The 21,787-nt window shown below is 38.6% G+C and overlaps 1 protein-coding gene across 2 annotated transcripts; it reads left to right on the forward strand.

Moving 5' to 3' along the window:
• The first annotated feature begins 772 nt into the window (after positions 1–772).
• On the forward strand, positions 773–18,938 carry EBAG9 (estrogen receptor binding site associated antigen 9). 2 transcript variants are annotated; one of them, XM_050970471.1, is made up of 8 exons: positions 775–927; positions 6,660–6,835; positions 7,744–7,841; positions 11,243–11,321; positions 11,639–11,797; positions 13,725–13,832; positions 14,855–14,946; positions 18,409–18,938. In XM_050970471.1, the coding sequence occupies exons 3-8, from the start codon at positions 7,759–7,761 to the stop codon at positions 18,527–18,529; spliced, it is 642 nt and encodes a 213-aa protein (XP_050826428.1). In that variant the 5' UTR covers positions 775–927; positions 6,660–6,835; positions 7,744–7,758; the 3' UTR covers positions 18,530–18,938. The 2 variants fall into 2 exon arrangements, with proteins under 2 accessions (XP_030092580.1, XP_050826428.1); XM_030236720.2 differs by lacking the exon at positions 6,660–6,835 and having other exon boundaries at positions 773–927.
• The last annotated feature ends 2,849 nt before the right edge of the window (positions 18,939–21,787 follow it).

The following is a 21,787-nucleotide window of genomic DNA, read 5'->3' on the forward strand; positions in this document are numbered from 1 at the left end:
CTATTAGGGCATGGGAAAAGGGAAATGATGGAACTCTATCTGATACCAGTGCCTCCTCACAAGAGCCATCATCCCTCATCCATCCTCACTGTCTGACACACATAGGGAACACAGCAGCTGAGTAAATCCCGTGGCAGGAAGTCTTTATTGGAAGATATTTAAAGACCACACAAAGAACTGAGTGCTACAGCTTGGAGTTGAGTTGAAAGGAATGCTATATTAGTGCTGCTCAAGAACTGACTAGATTTCCACAGGAGAAAGAGACAAACATCCCCTTTAGCTCACCTACCGAGTGTAACACAACTGGAGGTTTACACAGAGCTCTGGAATGCCTTAACATTAACATCACTTAACCAGCCATTAAAATGGACAAGCAGGTGGTGAACAAACTGGGACACTGGAGTAGCACCTGTCACAAGCGACTTCAAGCAACGTTTGTATTTTAATAACATCCAAATTTACAGCTCAGCCTCCATTCGACCACAGATGAACACCTTTACTACCACGCGTGCAGCAACCCGACACGGCTGCAGTCCGATGTCTTTTTCCCGCAGTTCCCTGGAAGGCCAAAGAGCCGGCTCAAACCCCCCAGCTCTGTGGGGGCGGGAGGAAGGCGGACGGGGCAGGGCGCGGGCCCCTGGCGGGGCGGGCCGCCCGGCACGGCCGTGCCCCAGCCCCTTCCCCAGGCTCTCGCACGGCCCCGGGTGCCCGCGGCCCGAGCGGCGCTGCCGGAGCGGAGCGCACGGGAGGCGGCGCGGCCGGAAGGGGCGGGCGTGTCTCCCGGGTGACGGGGCCGAGATGGCGGCGCGCGAGGCGGCGGAGCGGCGCGGGCCCGGTTGTGGATGAGGGGCGGCCGCAGGCTGCGGGAGCGGCCGCCTCGGCCCCTGGAGCCCCGCGACCCCTGGCGAGGCCTCCCCTCTGGGGCAGGTGAGCGGGAAGGGTCGGTTCCTACGCTGTCGAGTGCCGCTTCTGCCTTGCTGGGCAGGGGTTCGGTCTCGGCACCTTCCCTCCTGGGGCAGAGCTGCCCGCGCGGTTCTCCCGCAGCTGCGCCGCCGCCCCGCTCTGCCCCGTGCTCGGGGCGCCTCTGCCCCGCGGCCTTCGCCCAGCGGCGGGGCTGCTTGGCCGGCCCGGGAGCGCCAGGCCCGCGGCCTCTGCCCGACCGGTCGGGGCCTCTTCCGGGGCGAAGTCGTGGGGATCTTGTGGTTTGCGAAGAACATGATGTGGCGAACCAGTAGACAGGCAGCATTTGGGAACTGAGGGGCTTCGAGCCCTGTGGGAAAAGGCGAGGGTACACGGCCTCTCAGAACTCGTGGAGGGACGGCATTGCTTGGGGTTAGCTACTGTTTACGCTGACGAGCAAATTTAATAATACATAGAGTGAAAATTCCTTAGCACACTTTTAAATACTTAAGAATCTCTTAACAGCTCACAGAAAAATTAAGTGCTACTATTTGGCTTCAGTGCTGTCTCTAATAATATTCAAGATTTGGCTGGTCATTAGAATGGTGGGGTGTTGCTTTTGGTCATGAATTCACAGTTTAAGTGCCTGAGTTGCATCTTTAGTGCTGCTTTATAGCTCTATGGAAATACACATGTGCACTGCAGAGACTTCTTCAGGCCGTCTTGTAGTGTCATTGTTTGTAAATAGCTGGTTCTCATCAAGACAGGCATTGCAGGATGATTTTGTAGTAGTAATAATGAATGTGCTCATTTGTTGTCTCTGGCATTCCATGTAGTTACAGAAAACTTAGGTCTAGGATGGCAGATAAGGAGTGGAATAGAACTGGGGTCTCTTAAACTCTGGTTCTATGTCTGAGAACTTCAGTTTTGTGAATTGAGTTACGTGAATTAGTGCATTATGTAAAAGACTTGTTGCAAAGTTGTGAAGTGAATGAAGTTATAGTGTGGTCTCAAAAGATTGCATTACATCAACCTGTGTTCTGTATGCTGGTTTTCACAACACAGTGGCATCTATAGGCAAGGAATTGTCAAAGAATAATTGATCATTTGGTAGACATAAACTTTCTATCTTAACTAATATTGCCTTGAAGAGTAGAATTTATTGTAATTCAAGACAGAAAGCTTCAGGAGTTCACATTAGTGAAGCTGTAGCTTCAGTTTCTTGGAGATGAAGTGGTGAGATGTGGTGGTATTACTGCAGAAGTTTTATGACTCTGGGAGTAATATGTTTAAAAAAGAGTTGAAACTCTGTATGTTGTATATCAGAGTATTAGTGTCTAGAAATAACTCAGGAATTGCCAGCAGTCACCAACTTTTGCTGCCTTTATTTTGAGAGACAGACATTTTGTCTTGACTTTTGGTGTCTTCTGCAGCTTTCAATAGTATCTCTTTCTGGATTTGAGTGCCTTTGATGACTTTACTCTGCATATGATTAATGTGAGTGAGATGTCTTCTATCCCAGCTACTTCAACTGCCTAGTTAGGGTATTTGCACTGAAAGTTTGAACATTAGTGTTGAAACTACAGTACCTTTACAAATATCTCACAATCACTTACCTACAATTAGATAGAGGAGATGCCTCCTGATCTTCCCTTTCTGCTTCTCTCCCTAATGCCATATTAGCATGGCTTTAGGGTTCAGTTATGCTGCTTCTTAATGTATCTATTTATCAAACTCAGTGGTCAAGACAGGATTTTTTTCCCACCACACATGTGTTCCCAATATTATGTTTCTGTGTAAAGTGATGAAAGACCAAGAGACCAAACAAATCAACCAGGAAGCGGGCAGTGGAACCTCTCAGTTCTGTCTTTGAAATGCAGAAAGTGCTGATTGAAAGCTCTTCTTGAATCATTGTGTTGTCTTTTTTAAAATTCAGAGTGTCTTTATACATCTTGTAACATACATGATTTGGAGGAGGGTTTATGTGCTTGAAAATGGGTTTTTTATCGCTATCTACTAATCTTAATAAAATTCCATCTCCCTGTGAACCTATTTCTAATCTTTGATGTGGCCATTCTACCAGAACTTCATACAGGATCCCCTTTTAAGAATTTCTATCCTTACTACTGAGACTTTTCTAGGGTATTGTCAGCTGTTCTAGTGACAGTACAAAAGCACTAGTATTCTATACTAGAACCAGTATGGATTTTTGGTGCTGATAAATGTAAACACTCAAGGCCGTGTTAGTCTTTAGTACTAGGAAATTAATTTCTTGTTTTGCTTTAGGAGGGTGAAGCGTTTTTGGTGTCTCCTTATGTAAATTGGAGGGGAGCCTTTCAGTTTCGGCCAAGTTATTTTAAGCATCATTGTCTGGTTATTTATCTAGCTGTGTTTAATGTGGGCTAAAATCATTGATTCCAAGGTGTGTTCGTGTTTACATTCCAGGGTTACAAGTGAGCTGATGTGAAAGAAAGCTGATGTGGCAGTAAAAGATGAGTTCACTAGCAGGAAACAAGTTTCTAAAATAATTTTAGTGCCCCAGAGTGACTTTATTTTAGAATTGGGTCTGTAGAAATCCTGTTTAAGTGGTATTTGTATGTGCAGTTAGATATGAAAGAGGAAGTGTTTCTCCAGGTGCCAGTGTGCTTATTGTACAGTGATAAAAGTGAGAGTCTTGTTTATTGCACCATAGTTGATTAACCAGTCCATCCGAGGGTGGACTATGCTGGCTGCTGTCAGTGAAGTCAGAGGTGCCAGGATGAGGCCGCTGTTGCAAGCTGTAAGCAGAGTAAAAATGTTCAATAAAATTCTGAACTTTGCCTCCATTCTATTTCCTTTATGGGTCCCTATAATGTTTGAGTTTCCTCATTCTTCTCACTTGGTTCTAAAGTGTATAATATCTCATGGCTGTTGTCTTTTAGTCCTTTCTGGGCTCATGTTCCATGTGAACACCTGTGACTTTTTACCAGTCGAAGACAGTATGAGATGCACAAGTCAAACTCCAACTAAATTTGGTGTCTGTTACAGAATTGCTGAGTTGACCACAAGTATTAAATTGTCTAAGATTCATGTCTGGATTTATTTGCTTGTTTATATCTGTTGTAATGGAAGTTCAGTTGACCATGAGTCTCATAAATGTAACAAAGCAATTCCAGTAGTGGGAGAAGGAAATCTATCCTGTTTTGTAAATGGAAAGCTGAGGCATGAGGTGTGATACAAAGAAGATTGTATCAGGCTGGCAGACAACCCTTACCAGAGTTTCTGAATTTTAGTCCAGTATTTCACATTTGCCTCTATCTGTTAAGAAATGTTTTAGGATTCTTGATGTAGCACTGCAACTTTGCCTTATGTCTCTGTCATCCTGTGTTATAAGTGACTTCTAATAGAGTTGTGGTTCCTTTTGGGATAGTTTATCAAGGAAAGGCTTAAGAAAAGAAAGACTGTTGTGGCCTGCAATTTAGTATTACACTGTTCAGTATTTTTCCCAGGAGAAAAGGTACATGGCTGTGCTTCTTTCCAGTGTCTGAGAAAGATGGACAAGAAAAGGATGAAAAAGTTGTTTCACTTCAGTTTAGTATAATGGTATCGTGAGAATTAAGTTTTCAGTGAACTGAGGAAAGTTTGGGTTCTGTGTACATCTGTATTTGTACAACTACTTCCCATTATAAAGTGGTTTACCTTGAGAAATTTAATTAACATTAAAAAACTCCCAAGCACTAAAGAACCCAACCCCAAAAGGCACCAAACAAAACTCAAAACCTTTAGCAAACCTTTAACTTTTCTAAAGTTAGTAGAGGTTTCTAAAGTTAGTAAAGGTAGTGCTGTTCTTAGAGCAACAATGCTCACTTTCAAGGGCTGTTTCAGACAAAGGGAAAAATGCTTGACTTTTCCTTACCTTGAGACAATAATTGGTTCAAGATTGTGTTTTAAATTAATTTATAAAAAATAATATTAAATAAATACATATGTATAGCATCATATAATACATAGCAGTGTAAAAAGCAGGTACATTGAGGAAAGTTCTTTTTAAAGGTAAATGATTGCTAACACTACTATGGCTGTCTGATAGCATATTGTTGACAAAAAACTCTGTGCATTTGACAGTTTATAGTGTAGGGAGCTTAACTGGGAAGACTGAAATCAATGCCCAGAAGAGAGGTGGGCAAAACAGTCCTTACTATCTTAAATCATAGAGTCACTAAGGTTGGAAGAGACCTCCAAGGTCATCAAGTCCAGCCTTTGAAGGCCTAGTTCTAGTTCAATTGAAATGAAATGCAGCTCTATCACAAATATGGCCATATGTCTCATTGTAACTCTGAAGTCTTTGCCTGACACGTGGAGAGGTGCAAGTTATCTGATTGTCATGGCCATAATAATAGCTGTTGAACTCTGCCAAATGGGCATACTGGAGATACTGGAAACATAGTCACTCTTATATGGGAATGACTTGGGAAATGGATTAACTTTTGGGGATTAGCTCTTGTGGACTTCACAAGTCCACTGACTCTGCAAGCCAGAGTTCTTGTGGATTATGCTTTTTTTCCATTGTTTAACTTTATATTGAAAACTCAATACAGTATACAATTCGATATATGAAAAAAAGGTGAGTTGAAAACTGGGCTCATTTATATGTACACTTATATGTATTGGTAACTGACACACTTGAACATTGTTCTGGTTTTAGTTTTCTAGTTTTAGTAATCTTCCTAGTTCCTTGACTTTAGGCATAAATAATATTGAGTCTGCAAAGGTTTTTGGTGGCTTCTCAGTCAGTAGCTAGGAGTTTTTAAAATGTAGGGTCTGTCTGTACTGTCCAGTGTAGCAGTTAGATAGCCTGAACGAGGGAAAAGGGCTTTACTCTTGCTAATATTGAGTACTGTTCTGCTCCTTCCCTCCTGCCCCCCAAGCTGATAAAAGTGAATTCTGGTAGAGTGGAATGAGCTTCTAATGAGGCTTTCTTTCAGAAAAGATATACCTTTGTAATAGTTTCAGCAGGTCACATGCTCTTCATGCCTCACATCCCAGGCAGGTAACTTCTAGCTGCCTTTCCTAAAAATAACATTTTCTTTCACCAATTCAGTGTTAGTTTGCAATAATTTCTACCTTTAGGATAGAGAACTTTCCATCTTATTAGTGTTCACTGTTCTTTCACTAACTTCCATTATTTCCTAATAATTCAAATTCTTGACTGATGCATTCTTCTGTAATCTACATATTGTTAACATTGCTCATTCTAAAAGGTAAGGAAGTGCTTGAGCATAATATGAAATTATGGTCCAGTCTTTTAAACTAACAGCTAAATATGTTGGACAGAGTCTCTTCTTGCTTCTTTGTGGGAACTGACTGCTTTCTAATTCTGTTAGATAAAGAGCCAGTCCAACCTTGTATAAAGTTCTGTACATTTTTAAGTCTCCCATGAAATGAAATACGATAACACAAATATTGAAATAGAGGTGATACATGTCCTATGAAGCCTTTCTCCTGAGCTACAGCTCAGTAGTGCAGTCTGTAATTTGATGGTTACTGCTAACTTAAGCCTTCCATTTTGTAGTAAAAGGGTCTGTTTATCACCTCCTATAAGGTTTTTCAGAAGCAGAAAGTCCTGTCCTGGACTACATGTAAAGCACTCTTTCCAGTACTATATTACTACAATGTTTAATAGTAGTTACTTTATCTAACAAATGAGCACCAATAAAAATACATCTATGCTCCGTGAAGCTCACAAATCCCATTGTGTACCTTTTTAATAAAATCCTCAGGACAGTATTGGAGCAGCCTACCTAATGATCCACCTTCCTGACTCTTCCTAACTTAAAGCCTGGAATATAAAAAGTGATTTAAATGCCATAGCATATTTGAAATCAAGCTGTCCTTCCATGGAATACTCATGGCCTGAGGAAAATGTCACAGGGCTGCCTTCTCTTCTCACCAGAAGGTATGTTAAACTTGCAACTGAATATGTTGTTACAAGTGTAGATGTTTATAATGCAAAGCTATTTCTGAAGCCTAACCTCTTATTCTTTCCTCTGAAATGTTCACCTGTAGGAGAGAAAAGGGATCCTTGAATTCCAGCAGATTTTCCTGATTCAGTCTGTAGCTATTCAAGGTGGTATGTTGGAATGATGTGATGTGATAAATATAAATTCTCTAGATTATCAAATTGTCACTGAAAAAATAGCTACAAACAGGAGTGGCTTTAGCCAAAGATGATTTTTTTCTTTTCTGCTATCATGATCCAGTCAGGCAGAGAAATATCAGTAGCTCTGTGGGTTAGCTGGTGCAGTAGTTCACACAGGATGAAAACTCCTTTTTCAACGATGATTTTTCAGTGAGACTAGTTCTAAAATAAGCAGTGTTCTCATCGTACATTTCCATCAAAATGGAAGGTAAATTTAAACAGCTAATTTTTGAGTTTCACTTAATGACTGAATCTATAATTTGTATATGCATGATATGCTCAAGCAAGCAAGAGCTTCTCTCTGATGAGTACTCTGTTTTGCACTGCCAGTGTTCAGTGTCACTGGTAGTGTCTGAAACAGATCAGCTGCACAGGCACTGCAGATGGTTGCCTACACTTCCCCTTTAAGAGTGTCTTCAGCTTTGGCTCTACCTGTGATTTGTGCTGTTTCTTTAAAGGTCATGTATTAGATACTTGGATTACTTACATCAGTGAAATATCCTGATAGTAGGCACTTAGCATCTTTGCTTCAGGTAACTGCTCTCTTTCCTTGCATTAATACAGTTTCACCTGTCTGCTCCTAGCTTAGTAGCAACTAAAGCAATTGGCTTTAAGTACTGTATAAAGTTGTATAATCCTCTGCATCTAACTTTTTTCTTTTTCAGGAAGGGTTCCTTACCATGGCCATAACACAGTTTCGACTCTTTAAAGTCTGTACTTGCCTGGCAGCAGTGCTTTCTTTCATTAAAAAGTTAATATGCAGGTAAACAAGTCTTACTTAATTTGGTTATCTTTTTTTTTTTCAATTTTTCAGTTACAGGTTCTTGCACTTCTGCCTTCCCCCAGCACCCAGCCGCCACTTTTACTAGTTTTGATTTTATTAATTGCAAAACAATCAACACAGATGAAAACTAAATCAAGTGGATTCTTTAATTTGCTGTTTGTTCAGAATTCCAAAAGTCTCTGTGTAGTGTATTTGTGAGTGTATTTTGTTGTTTGGTAGCTGAATGAGGTTTTGTAAACAGGTATTTAAAACCCTGTTTTGTAAACAGCGTTTTAAAATGTCTTTTAAAACTATTCCATGTCAAACTTGAAGAAAAGCTGTGCTGCACATTTTTGAAAAGTACTTAGCAAGTGATACTTTGTGTTTTAAGAGATTCAGTTAATGGGAGCATCCACTCTGTCATCAGTCAGTAGGCTGTAATTACAAATGTAGGCAATCCTCGTCCTGTTTGGCAAAAACAGTTCCCTGAGACTTCAGATTGTTCTGCCTATTGAAGATTCTTTCAGAAGTTTGGAGGACAGTGATTGAAGTTCAAGAAAATGGCTTTTTTTTTTCTTTTTAATGATGAAGAATGGTTTCTTTTTAACACTCTTTTAAGTCATATGTGGTGTTCTTTTGAGTTGTAGACTCATGAATGCTGCACTGTAGTACTTTGAAGCAATCTAAAAACCCTCAAGAGAACGTGGAGTAGTAGAGTTCAGTGATACAGTAGTAGAGTACCTGAGGCAATTCTTGGCACTGTGCTGTCATGTGAACTTCTGTGCTTCCTGCCACTTTTGCAGCATGTTGTTTACATAAACAAATACCAATTGAGAGAAATGTATTCTCTTTTTTTGTATGATGACAATTACTTTCCCAGTGAGGATTAAAGTGTATGCAGAATATGTGATAGACAAAAAATAGCTGTTTATTTCTTCTTCACCTTTAGTTATTCCAAAAATAAGAGGAAGATCTTGAGTTATTGGTAAATTCACTTACAGATCTGGTGAAGCCTTAAAAAGATACATTTTAATGCTGCATACATTTATATAGATGTCAACTTTAGTTCTGTGATTTGAATTCCAAATTAAATTAAGAATACTTGCTGTTCAAGTTCTGAAAGAAGTCAAAACACTGAGTTGATCATAACTTCTGTACTATGTGGATCCTTCATTTCTCTAATTGTATTTTTTATAAGCAGATAATTGTTTTCTAAGTGTAGTGACAGTATTTTCATTATTTTTCCAACTTCTAAATGCCATATATTGAAATGAACAACTGAGAAACTGTTTCAGAGTCCATTAAGTAGAAAACCCTTTATTTGCCTAATAACAATTAGCTGAAGAAATGAAAATTAAGTCTTTCACATAAGCAAGTCACTGGATCACATTAATTCAGACTACTAACCACAGATGTTTCTTATGTTTGCTGTGATCTGCAAAGTATAGTTTGATAAATTTTGTTTTCCTGTAATGCACCTCTCGATATAACTATGCCTAATTATCAGCAAATGTAATTTAATTAAATGTGCATTTTAATTCAATGGATATGAGTTAGTACTTACTTAGTTTTACTTACATAGTTTACATTAGGTTTTCATTTGAACTAGTGCCTGTAGAGATTGTGCTACTTTCTAAGTAGCATAGAGCTTACATATAGTACTAGTCCTTTCTTTACTTAAATCTCTTCTTGATAAACAACAGACTGCCTGAATCCAGTTTTCAGGAAATAAAATGTGTAAGTATAAGAAGAGATGAAACTTCCTTCCATTTAAAATCTCTAATTATCTCCAACTGAGAAATCTGAATATTACGTATTAGTAAGGAGAAACAAATCCAATAATTCTTGAGGCATTTGGCATTCAGAGCAGCGATCAGTATCTAATGGTGGCTGTGGAGCAGCTGTTCCTATAAACATTTTGTTCCCTTCCTAGAGGAAGTGGAGATCTGGCCTTCCTTGGTGCTGCTCTGTGTACTATATCCTTTCTGATGTTGTGTGACAAAAGCTCTTTCCTCCTACCTCCAGCCCTGTTACTGTAACCATTTTGACTTGATTAATGTTTGTTACAAGCCGCTTGCTTGTCTCATAGATCATATAGAGAAAGTCAGTGCAGAAGTGATGGCTTGTAATAGTATTAAAAGTAAATAATATTAAGGATGTGTATGTTGTAGGGGTCTTAAGGAGGATGTTTCCAAGCTGGATTTCCTTTAGAGATGTCAAGTAAATCTTGTCAACCAGAAGTCTCTAATTAGTGTTTGAGGGAACAGTGTTTTCACCTTCCTTTACCCCTAAAATCTGTTGCTTTTCAAACTTGAAGGAACAGTTTATAAAGGGAGTAGAGTTAATTATATAAAACTTGAAAATTTGATTATAACACCTGACGTTGTCTAAGGAGGAATATTGGTCTAGAGTAGAAAAAAATATATCTAGTCACTCACCAGCATACACTAGAGGTCATATTACAAGCAATTCAGCTTGTCAGTTGGTAGTATGTTCTCTAATACTAAAACTAATGGATAGAAACTAGAAATTGAAGTTTCCCAGTTTATTCTCATCAGTAGTAAGAAAAACCCATTAAATTTTCCAAGCTGCATAAGGTCAGTTGCATGACTACGTTGCTGTAGGAGCTTACATTCTTTTTGGAAAACTTTAGTATGAGTCTAAATTTCATTCTGTTGTGTTGTAAGGTGTTAAAATACAGCAAATGTCAGCTAAGGATATTTTAATTATTCTGATCTTTTTACGTCATGAAGTAGATATCCAGATGGTTTATTTGCAATGCATTAGTGTTGTTTTAAATGAAATTTATTTTATATGGTTGCTGAAATGCAGTGAAACAGTTTTTTTTTTAAGTAGAAGCATGAATTGAATTAAAGCTATTAACTTGCATAATCTTGTATTACCTCTGTTTAGACTTTGAAGAAAAAAGAGCTTCAGAGGGGCTTTCAAATCAAGCAGCTCAGAAAACTCTTTCTTAGACAGCGCTTAAAATTTAAGACAAATAGAAAAATTTCTCATTTTACCACAGAAATAGTTCTTTCACAAATATAGATTGCTAGTGCTTGCTTCATAAGCACCAACAGTCTAAAAATTGTAACTGAATTATGCAGGTGAGTTAGCCCATTTTCATATTTCTCAGAAGTATTTCTCCTCTATTTCACTGCAATTGGAAAAGTAAATTGTACTTTGATATTCTTGTGAACACAATTTTCAATTCATGATGAAATTCCTTTGCTTAGCAGACTTTTAGTGACAGTAGTTAATACAAAGGTAATTGAAGCACTGAATGTTTTAGCCATGACTATTTTCAGTAGTGCTGTTCTCAGACTTGCTTTTTTGTTTTTTTTAAACTTAGTGCTCATGTTTTCAGAGCTTGGAGGAATCCTACATTTTTTTTTCAGGTCTGGAAGAGGGCGAAAGTTAAGTGGAGACCAAATAACTTTGCCAACCACAGTGGATTATTCATCTGTTCCTAAGCAGGTAATTGTTAAAGTGGTAGGTGACTTAATCCCTTAACAGGGTGATTATAGAAGTCCTGCAGTATGGAATTGGTATATATCCAAGAAACAGATCATATAATGTAATATATGTGAAAGATATAATAATATGTGATACAGTATTAAGTATCTATATATATCTATATATATCTGTATATATATAGTATATATATGTATAGTGTATATATATATAGTGTATATATATATATATATATATATATATATATATCTTAGTAAGTTACAAAAAGACAAGTTTTTACTTGCAGATAATATTGATTTGTACCATATTCTTATATTCAGCCTGAAGTAGAAGACTGGTCTTCATGGGATGAAGATGCACCTACAAGTGTGAAGATTGAAGGTGGCAATGGTAATGTGGCTGCTCAGCAAAATTCTTTGGAACAAATGGAACCTGATTATTTCAAAGATATGGCACCAACTATAAGAAAAACTCAAAAAGTAAGTATTACATTTTCAACTATGCTTATGTAGGGTTTTCCTTGCTTTAAAATAAAAGCAAGTAAATTGGCAACTTACAGAAGGTGCAATTGGTAAATGAGAATAAATGTTGGTGTGTAGTTTGTCATGTTTAATGTTAAGACCTTTGAGATCTTAACAATTGTGATGCTATCACATGTTTACATATTTAGTCTTCATGTTATTGGAAACTTATGAATAGTTTCATGCTCTAAAAGTTCTTGGAAGTATAATGTGAGAACCCTCTAGTCATTTGTGCTCATATCCTTATTTGAACAAAGACATTCAATGTCTTGCTCTGTTGAAGTCTGAGGGAGCAGCCCTGCTGTTTCAAAAAACAATGGTTAATTGTTTCACCAAGTTGTACTGGGGAGGAATAGGGAATGAGGGAACTGATATTTCAAAATAGCTTGTTCTTCAAATATCCATTTCAACTGTGGAGACAAGACAGGAGGGCATCTCTACAGGAGCATCAAGGTCGAAAATAAATGCTGATTAAAATCTGGTGATTGCAGGTTTTGTTTCTATTTGTGAATCTTTCAGCTGGGTACTTGCAGGTCTTTGAGTCAATTGGAAAAACCTTTCAAGTACTGGAATAGGTTACCAGAGAAGTTGTGCAGCCTCCATCTCTGGAAGTTTTTAAGCCCCATGTGGATAAGCCCTGAGTACTTTCATCAGCCTTAGAGTGACAGTGGTTTGAGGAGGAGATTGGGTTACAAACCTCCTGAGGCCCCGTCAAACCTGAATCTTCCTGTGTTCCTGTGAATTGGAGGTGATACTGGTGTCAGCTTTCTGTATGTTCAGAATCTGCAGTGTCCTGTGGACTGAATTCTTCTAAGGATTTTGATCTCCCAAAATCTGAAGAGTAGAAGAGGGCTAGGGAGAGGTAGATTTTTTCTTTATATCTACTGACATTTTTTGCCTCATAGAATAAGCTTCAGGTTCAGAACAAAACTGGGGGAGAGTCTATGCTAAACACTGGGTTTATAATAAATATATCTCTAGGGATGACTGCAGGCACTGTAAAGAACATCCCTGTTAGCTTGGCCAAATTAACACTATTCAGTATGAATTTGTGTTTATTTCCACCGAATGTCTCAGTATAAACCCTGAGTTTATATTGAGATCTGAGGTACAGTCGACTCATGTTGTCACTCATCTATACTGATCTATTTGGAAATAGAACTCAGTCAAATAAGTCTCTCATTGCTCAATAAGATTATCTAATCCTGTTTCCTTTCTTGGATTAGCACAAGCATACAGGCAGCGAAACCGTGGATCTGCCTTGTTGGGAAGCAGAAGAGGCTCGAAGTAGTCTAAACAAAATTTGTGACTTGAGATCAAGACAGGTGAAAAGGATATGTGATCTTGGCAACTCTTTTGGGAAAAGCACTGCTTTTCAGCCAAACCAGTACAGAGCTTTACTAGTTAATGTTGACAGAGAATTTGCAGCTATTGAAACTGCACAGATATTGGAGTAGTTGAGAGAGCTGACATTACAGTGCAGTACAACTGTGCAGACAGCACTGTCCTCAAAAGTAGTACCTTAAAGTGACCTGTCACAGAAGCAGGATTTCTCCAAGCAATATATAACATAATTGGTAGCTTTTATGAATACTGCGAGATATGGCTGATTGATTTGTGATTCTTTGTGCCCATTCTTTGTCTTGATACAGTCACAGGTTTCTATGCAACTAAAGAAAACGCCAGTGGGGGGAGGAGGAGTTCTTGTCTTTTGCATTTATCTTTCACTTACAAGTTCATTTGGCTGTGCAGCTTTAAGAACCTGGCCAGGTTTAAGACACAGTGAGGTGTTGTGTAGCTGAACCTTCAGAGTTATATAATCACCAAGGAATCTCTGCAGTGTTTTAATCTACCACTTTTTGTTTCTTTTTTTGAATATTTGCAGATAGTTATTAAAAAACGAGAGCCTTTAAATTTTGGGATTCCAGAAGGAAACACAGGATTCTCTAGCAGATTAGCAGCCACACAAGATATTCCTTTTATTCACCAATCTGTAAGTATGCTTTAAGTATCGATCTTGTATTTGTCAATTAAATGCTATTCTCTAGGGGAAGGAATAGTTTGCCTAAGGTGTGCATTGTGGGAAGTAATTGGAATAGTTGGGGATGTAAATTGATTTAAAATTGAGTGAAGAATGAAGTAGTCCAATATGTTCTGCTGAGAAACTTGACAGATCAGTGATAAAAAGGTAAGAAGCTTCCATATACTTACAGGCTTGCAAATCTGCTAAAGCAATGAACTGTAAGTTTTGGATTTTACACAGTAAGTTATTAACAAAAGAGTAGAAGGCTTTTTGAAAGCCTCTAAGTTACCTTTGCTTTATTGTTTTGGTCCCATTTTTAACCTTCTGCTTCTCCCTTCCTTTTTGTGTAGGGATTGTAATGTAGCAGTCTCCTAATTTTTACTCCTTAGCCTTTGAAAAAATTGTCTAGTTGTCAAACAGCCTGGCCAGTTAGCAGGACATGCTCTCCCTCCCTTGCCCTTTGCCTTTTTTAACAGTGTTTCTCTTTTGATAAACATTGTGCACAAAAGGGTACAGGCAGGAAGCAGTACAGAATGGTCATACCACCTCCTTGCACTGTCCTTTATAAAAATAGTTCAGGAAAGGACTTTTAGTGAGTAAAAGTGTCACTCAGCTGATGCTGGACATAAAAACAAGTGGATGTACGTGTTGGTTTGTCCATGCAACTGCCAGAAATCTTTTACACTATCTACTCATATAATCTGCTCAATCTATCTTCCTCTTGCTAAAAATGCACTCTGCTGCTTCCTTCCTGTCTTTGTCCAAAAAACCATTTGACAAATGAAAAAACTTTGTGTTATAGCAGGAAAAAAATGCATGGACAGTAAGATGAGAAGCACTGCCATACCTCAAATATTTCTGTAAGTCTGAAGCATTAAGGTTAAAAATAAATGTTAAGGAAACTTTGCTGTCATCCAGGAACCACTCTGGCCATCACACACCAGTGTTTTATCTTATTTTTCCATGTGCTTAGAACTTCTCTTTTGTTTCAGCCTGAACTGGGAGACCTGGATACTTGGCAAGAAAATACAAATGCCTGGGAAGAAGAGGAAGATGCTGCTTGGCAGGCAGAAGAAGTTCTTAGGTAACTGAAATTAATATAACACTATGTTAAGGTTTTACATGTAAAAGAATCACATTTGTTTATTTAACACCTTTCTGGTCAGTGCCAAGAATTGTTGTTAAACACCTCTTAAGAGAAATTATTTTCATGCATCTAATCTCTGTGTAACTGGTACTCACCAGAAGACATTTTGGATCTAATTAATTTAATAAATGAGATAGTAGAAGACATCTGAAAATCACTGGAACAGCACATTAACATAGGCAGATGCAGGTGCTAAAAAACCGGCGCCCCACCAATCCCAACAATTTATTATGTTCAGATCACATTACTTGATTAGGTAAAATACCGCTTGATGTCCTTATAAAAAGTATCACAACCATGTGCTTAAGGTAAAAATAGTTCAGGGTAGAAGGTGAAGTGATAAGTATGTTCTTGGAATCCCTGTAGGAGCTAGGCTTTTCTAATTTAACTAAACTAGCTGATAAGGCTGAATGTAAAATCAAAGTCTTGCACAAAGTTAGTGTGAATACTTCAGCTGTTCACTTTGTGTTCTTTTTTCCTCTCCCTTAAGGGGAATGGAGAGTAAAGAGATGCAAATTAAGTTTAAATTAATCCTGTGGAATGATTTGAACTGGTAGTGACTTACAGTTGTAGCAAAATTTATTGTTTGCTACATCATCAGGTAACCAGCCTCAGATAGTTTTAGCTTCCTAGGCTATTGTAATTCTACTCACTTAATGAAAAGCACATGGTTTCTGTGGTCCACTAGTGATAATAAAGACATGATACAGTCAAAAATAATTCTAAGGAAAATAGGTATTGTGGGGAAAAGAAAAGAAGAATCTGATCAAGTATTTATTTTAATGTTTTGAAAAATTTACATTTTCAATCTGTAAAATAAGACAAGAGGGAAGTTACCAGCTCATTTTCAATGTGCTAATCATAATGAGAATTTATTCAATTTATTATCTCTGTCAGCCTTGCTTTGCAGCAGCTTCACATGTGAGAATAGGGTTGTAATGCAAATATTTTTGTTAACTTTATCTGGTATCTATGTGTACATTCTGATCAATACCTCCCTTGTCTTTTTTTTTTTTTCACCTTTTTTTTTAAACTTCGTTACTGTTTCAGATTTTGTACTGAAGTACAATCTTTGTGATATGAAGGATGTGCTTTTGGGCTGTTTTGGTTCTGCAGATAGTACTTTTTCTTGTAAAGAATATCAATAGACTCAGTAAGATCTTTAATAGCTAGGGTGCAGTCTGCTGAGACTTAAATGAAAGACAATGAAAATTTTTGTTTGGTTGGTTTTTTATAGAGAAATGAAACAGCTACTTTTGCTACTGCAGAGGCTGCATTGCATTTGCTTAACCCTTGCCACATTCCATTATGGATGGTTTGTCATACATGAATTAGCTATTAAAAATTACCTGGTGTGTGTATATGCCAGTTTACTCTTGGAATATAAAATTTGTGCAGTGAATATTTCCAGGATGGGCAAAGTTATATTGTTTGCCAACAGTCAGGTTCATGCTCTAGAATACTTAGGAAGAGCGATCTTTTACATGGTGATAGCAGTGAGGTTTCCCAAAAGCTGTAATTTTTCAAAGTGTCATGATAGGTTGAACCTATCCTAAAGATTTCAGCCTACCATCTTTACTGTTGAAAGGGTTCAATTCAAATGGGTACTTCTCATAGAATTTCTTTTTGGCCTCAAAAGTATCAAACTGCAGTTGTTATAGATGGGATGTGTGTCTAAATATTTCCAGCAGATAAAGCATGATTAGAACTCCAGATGTTTATGGCTTTCCACTTGTCCAGCTATGGCTGGCTACCTCTATACAGCTGGTCATTATGTAAGCTGCATCCCAGCTGGATGAAGTAAAACCTTTGTTTAATTCATGACACAGAAATAACAATGTTTATCTGTAAATGAGTCAAGTCCTGGCTGATTTTTAGCAACACTGATAAAAAAATCCCAACTGGGTTTAGTTTATTTTGCAGTAGACATCACTGGTGTCTTTTAACATCTGAAATTTAACATAAAACTTAAGCATAGTACTGGTCAGGCCTGACTCTGTTTTCAACAGAGTGTAGTAAGGAAGTGCTATGGAGTCTCTTCTTAATGCTAGAAGTCTGCATCTTGATCTGCAAAATGATCTGGAGATCCTGTGGCCACTCTGGTGAATTAATGTGCAAGTGAAAGGCTATCAGAACCTGAGAAGTTCCTGTAGTCTCTCTTTTCCCCATTTTCCACAGGTTCTAGGCTGGGATACACTGAAATTTTCCAGTCAGTGATGAATTGGTGTGGTGGATGACAAACTGCATTTTCAGTTAACTTGAGTTAGTTGGAACTTAGTTTCTTCTGCAAATTTTTGATACCTATCTACAACTTCAGACTTTATATTACCAACGAAGTTTTTATCCCAGTGGAAGCAGTTAAACTCACACATTTTTAGTTTATAACAGCAACTTGTTTATATTTTTCTTGGCGTGTTGCTGTGTCTGAGGCGAGGTGAAGGTCTGTCTCTGGGCAGAACTGAGTGCAGGTTCCTAGACTGTAGAGGGCGTGGAACCACTGCTGTGCGCAGGACCTCCATGTCCTGTGGGTCATCCCGGAGAAAGAAACAGGAGCTGCCACAATCCTCCCTTCAGAACTGCATGTGATCAGCAGCATTAACAACATGTGGCTTTTTGGAACTTTACTGTCTCTGTATATTGGCTGGTGAAGAGGCACAGTGCTTCTTGCCTTCTGCATCAGTTCAGATATGCGGGAAATGCAAAAATCTGCCACAAATAAAGTGGCAAATATTATTACTCTGCATCTTGCTAGACTGACAGCTCTGTCAGCTGTCAGGTAAAATGTACAGTAATGGGTGACAATCTCATAAAAATCCCTAAACCAGCAAAACCTCAAGACTTATGAGCTGCTGTTGAAAGTATTTGATAGATGTTTAGTTTTTGCTCTAGGCCTTACAACTGTCCTGTACTCTCACTGATTCATTTACTCTGAATCTTTGAGAAGCTAGTGGCTTTTAAATTGCTGAATTGAACAAATATTAGTGCCTAAAACTAGATTGGGTTGGATATTGGAGTATGATCACTTGGAGTGTGATCACTGGAACAGGCTCATCAGGGAAGTGGTCACAGCACCAAGCCTGCTTCATCTGCATGTTTTGAATTGTTTGAACGACACTCTCAAGCATATGATGTGATTCATGGCGATGGTCCTGTGTAGGCCGGGAGCTGGACTTTGATGATCCTTATGGGTTCCAACTCAGAATATTCTACAATTCTAGATTAATCTGAAAAAAGGACTTCAGTACAGTAAAAGATGAGCTGTTCTGAGCCTAATGACAATAGACTGATGCTCTGTTTTTATTAGTTATAATAATCTGTGTATTGACAGGAACTTAAGGTATGAACATGCTGAAAATTGAGTGTGTGTTATTTAGCAATTCATGTTTTCTTTAATTACAGACAACAGAAGATAGCAGAAAGGGAAAAAAGAGCAGCAGAACAACAGCGAAAGAAAATGGAGAAAGAGGCACAAAGGCTAATGAAAAAGGAACAAAACAAAATTGGTGTAAAACTGTCCTAACAGAAGCCACACAGCAATGGCAGTGCCAGTGAAAAGAGAATTTCAGCTCCACAAGATACATATTGGTATTGATTTAACTATTTATAGGACTTCAACACACTGCTTGGTTTCAGTGCATTCTTCAGGTCATCTTGGAAGCCAGGATTTTCCCAAAATATCTTGAACTACTAGTACGTAGTTCTTAAAGAAGAAAAGCCCCACAGAAAATCATGCGTTGATGGAATGTTTCCTGCAATAGTTCTTTTCCAGCACCCTTCTTTACAGCAAGTGATTGACAAGTATGTTGATTGAAAAACACTCTAAATGAACAGCTCAAGCCTAGAGAAAGGAATGTAAATATTGAGTGGTGGGAAATCTACCTGTATTGTCTGTGCTTACCTGAAACATGTAATTAAACAGTTTTAAAGAACCTTTTGTTTCCTGCCTGATAAAAAAAGTCTGCTTTTGCTCTTTTATGAAAGTATTTGTAAACACTTGAAAGTTCTCCATGGAAGATCATACTGTGTAGAAGAAGGTAACTTATAATGGATGACCTGCAACTCAAAATGTGCTCCTGGTGGGTTATGCAGCTGAACACTGAAAGTGGATTTCTTGTCACTTTGTTGCTTGCAGCTTCCTATGCTCCCATTTACACTTGACACTGCATTGTCTGCCAGCAGTGGCATCACTACACAGGAGTGGTGCAGCCTATAAAGGGCTGATGCGAATGTAAGGGAGCATTTTAGTAATTTACTTGTATTGGTAAATTTGTATTTCTAACAGAAATTCTTATACTTTCTACAGATAGGAATCCTCACACCTTCTAGTTGTTGCATAGTTAGCGTAAATGAGAAGAAAAAATGTGTCTTCTGCTAATAAAGCTAGTGGGAAAATTCTCAGTTCAGTTACAAGCACTTTTCAAACTCCATTTTTTGCCCACTCTTTATGTGTTTACTCTGTAATTCCCCTGGTGAAGTGTGAATGGTGTATGTGCAGTAGAAGGCAACAGTGCTTTAATGAAAAAATTCAATGTCTGCTGAAAAGAGGTAGATGGGAGGGGGTCGGGGTCTATGTGCTTCATCCAGCCCAGTGCTTCAGTGAATGCTTTTTTCCAGGTTCTGTTGTGTGGGTGCTGTTATCCCTGATTTGTGGGTTGTATGGATTTCTTACCTTATGACAGGTGAGTGATATCAGCACATTTTGCACGAGACTTGTTTCCTCTTCAGTCAGGGACCAGCAAAGGAAGTGTCAGTTGTAAGAGAATAGGAAGGGGAGGAGGGGGCATGTGACTAGATGTTTCCTGCCTACAAAAATAGAATTTGTAACTAAGTTCTAGTAAGTTCTGGCACAAATTTTGCATCGAGTATAAGTAATTGAGAAAACAAGACAGTAAGAATTAATTTTAATGGCTTTACTCCCAGAGAAATGTTTTTTTAAAATGTTAAGTATATTTGTCATATAGGTTCAAAATTGCACAAGTCAACTGGTGTGACAGCAATTTTCAGATGTTAAATTTTGAAATATATTTTGAAGCCAACAATGCCATGCATGTTATCTGCACAAGTCTTCTAACTGGAGTAGAATAGATTATTTCAAGTGCAGACTTCACTGCAGCAGTATGGCAAGCAAATCTGCTCCTACTATACCTCCAAAGTATCTGACAAGGGCTGGGAGATGAGAAAGGTTATGAATAAGCTTTAATAACGAGCTGTGTTGGTCCTTTTAACAGCTCTCAAGAAGCAAGGAGGTACCAGTCACAATTATTTAACTATTGCTGACATTGGGCAAGGAAACTGGCTATCTACTGCCTGTTTAAAGTGAAATCCATTGGAAGCTATGTTCAATTTTTTAGAAAATTAGTGATTACTGTTATTTTTGAGACAATATAAAGTAGATGTAAATCAATACTGTTTATTAAAAATAACAACAGGTGGGTCAGTTACTAAGTTGCAAATTAAGCCCCTTAAATACATCATGAAAGCACATTTGATCATTGAGCCTTCAGCCGTTTTAAAAACCCTTGAGTTCTGCCACCTTCTGCTTGGGACTCCTCCTGTATTGCTTTTCCCTCCTGCTGTGTACTGCTTTGCTGTTCTTCCATCTACCTGCCAAATTTGAGTACAGCTGCTCTAGAGATTCCTCCCGTCTCTGCCCTGTGTTGACATGGTTCCAGTGGGGAAGACACTACTCTTGGAGGAAGTCTTGAATGGTGATAACCCCTGCATTAGTATCAGTTTTGCCTTTTTCCTGTGGTCTCTCTTCTGTCCTCCTTCCTATATCTTGATTTTTTATCCTTGATAAATATGTAAACACTTTTGCTAAACTTACTGAGGCTGCTGCTCTGATACTATCTTTTTCATTGGTTTGAGTTTCTTGAAGACCGTGTACACCTCTGTGTGCATTTCTTGTCTTTCCCTTCTACTGCCATATGCTCCTCCTTTTCTCATTCATATTTTAGTTGTTGGTCATGTGGGTTTTTTTTTTCTTTCTTGGCTGAAAGCTGGACTTGATTGCTTTCACTAATATTCTTGACTGTGGAGGACTGACCTGCTAGGATGACTGAAAAATCCTTTCCTTGACTGTGCTGTAGTTGTTCGTGCTTGCCTGGTCCTGTGTTCATTTGTCTGAAGTGATTTGGAGCAAAATACTTATATAGGGCATATGTGAAACAGTGCTAAATATGTTTCAGGAGGTTGGGATTAAGGGAGAGTTGATTTGCTGGGAAAGGAAGGAGAAATGTGTAATTACAAGTTGGGGACAGCCTTGTGAAAAGGACATAAGGAAGGGTGAAAAGAGTCAACAGGCAGAAACTGATACACAGCAAGTTCCACCTCAACATGAGGAAGAACTTCCTTATTTGAGTTGAGTGTGCACTGGAACAGATTGCCCAGAGATGTTGTAGTCTCCCCCCACTAAAGATACTTGAGAAGTGCCTGCATGCAATTCTGTACCATGTGCTCCCTGCTTGAGAAGGGAGGTTGGACCCGATGACCAACTGTGGTGCCTTCCAACCTGATGCATTCTGTGATTCTGTGAAGGATAGAGATGAATCTCTAGTGGGAAGGGAGTCAAATGCCTGAGCCTCAACATTTTCAGCAGCAGGGCATGTTGGGTACCTCTTGAGCTGAATGAGAAAGGCTTTTTTTTGTAACTGGATTAGAAATAAAACATATAGTGGGATTATGAACATGCATCCCTTCAGGCCAGGAAGAAGCTGATTTGGTTCCTGTGCCCTAAGCCCGAATTCAAGTGTTCACTATTTTACCTATAGTATATGAG

Source organism: Serinus canaria, chromosome 2, assembly GCF_022539315.1.
Source record: "Serinus canaria isolate serCan28SL12 chromosome 2, serCan2020, whole genome shotgun sequence".
NCBI lineage: Eukaryota > Metazoa > Chordata > Aves > Passeriformes > Fringillidae > Serinus > Serinus canaria.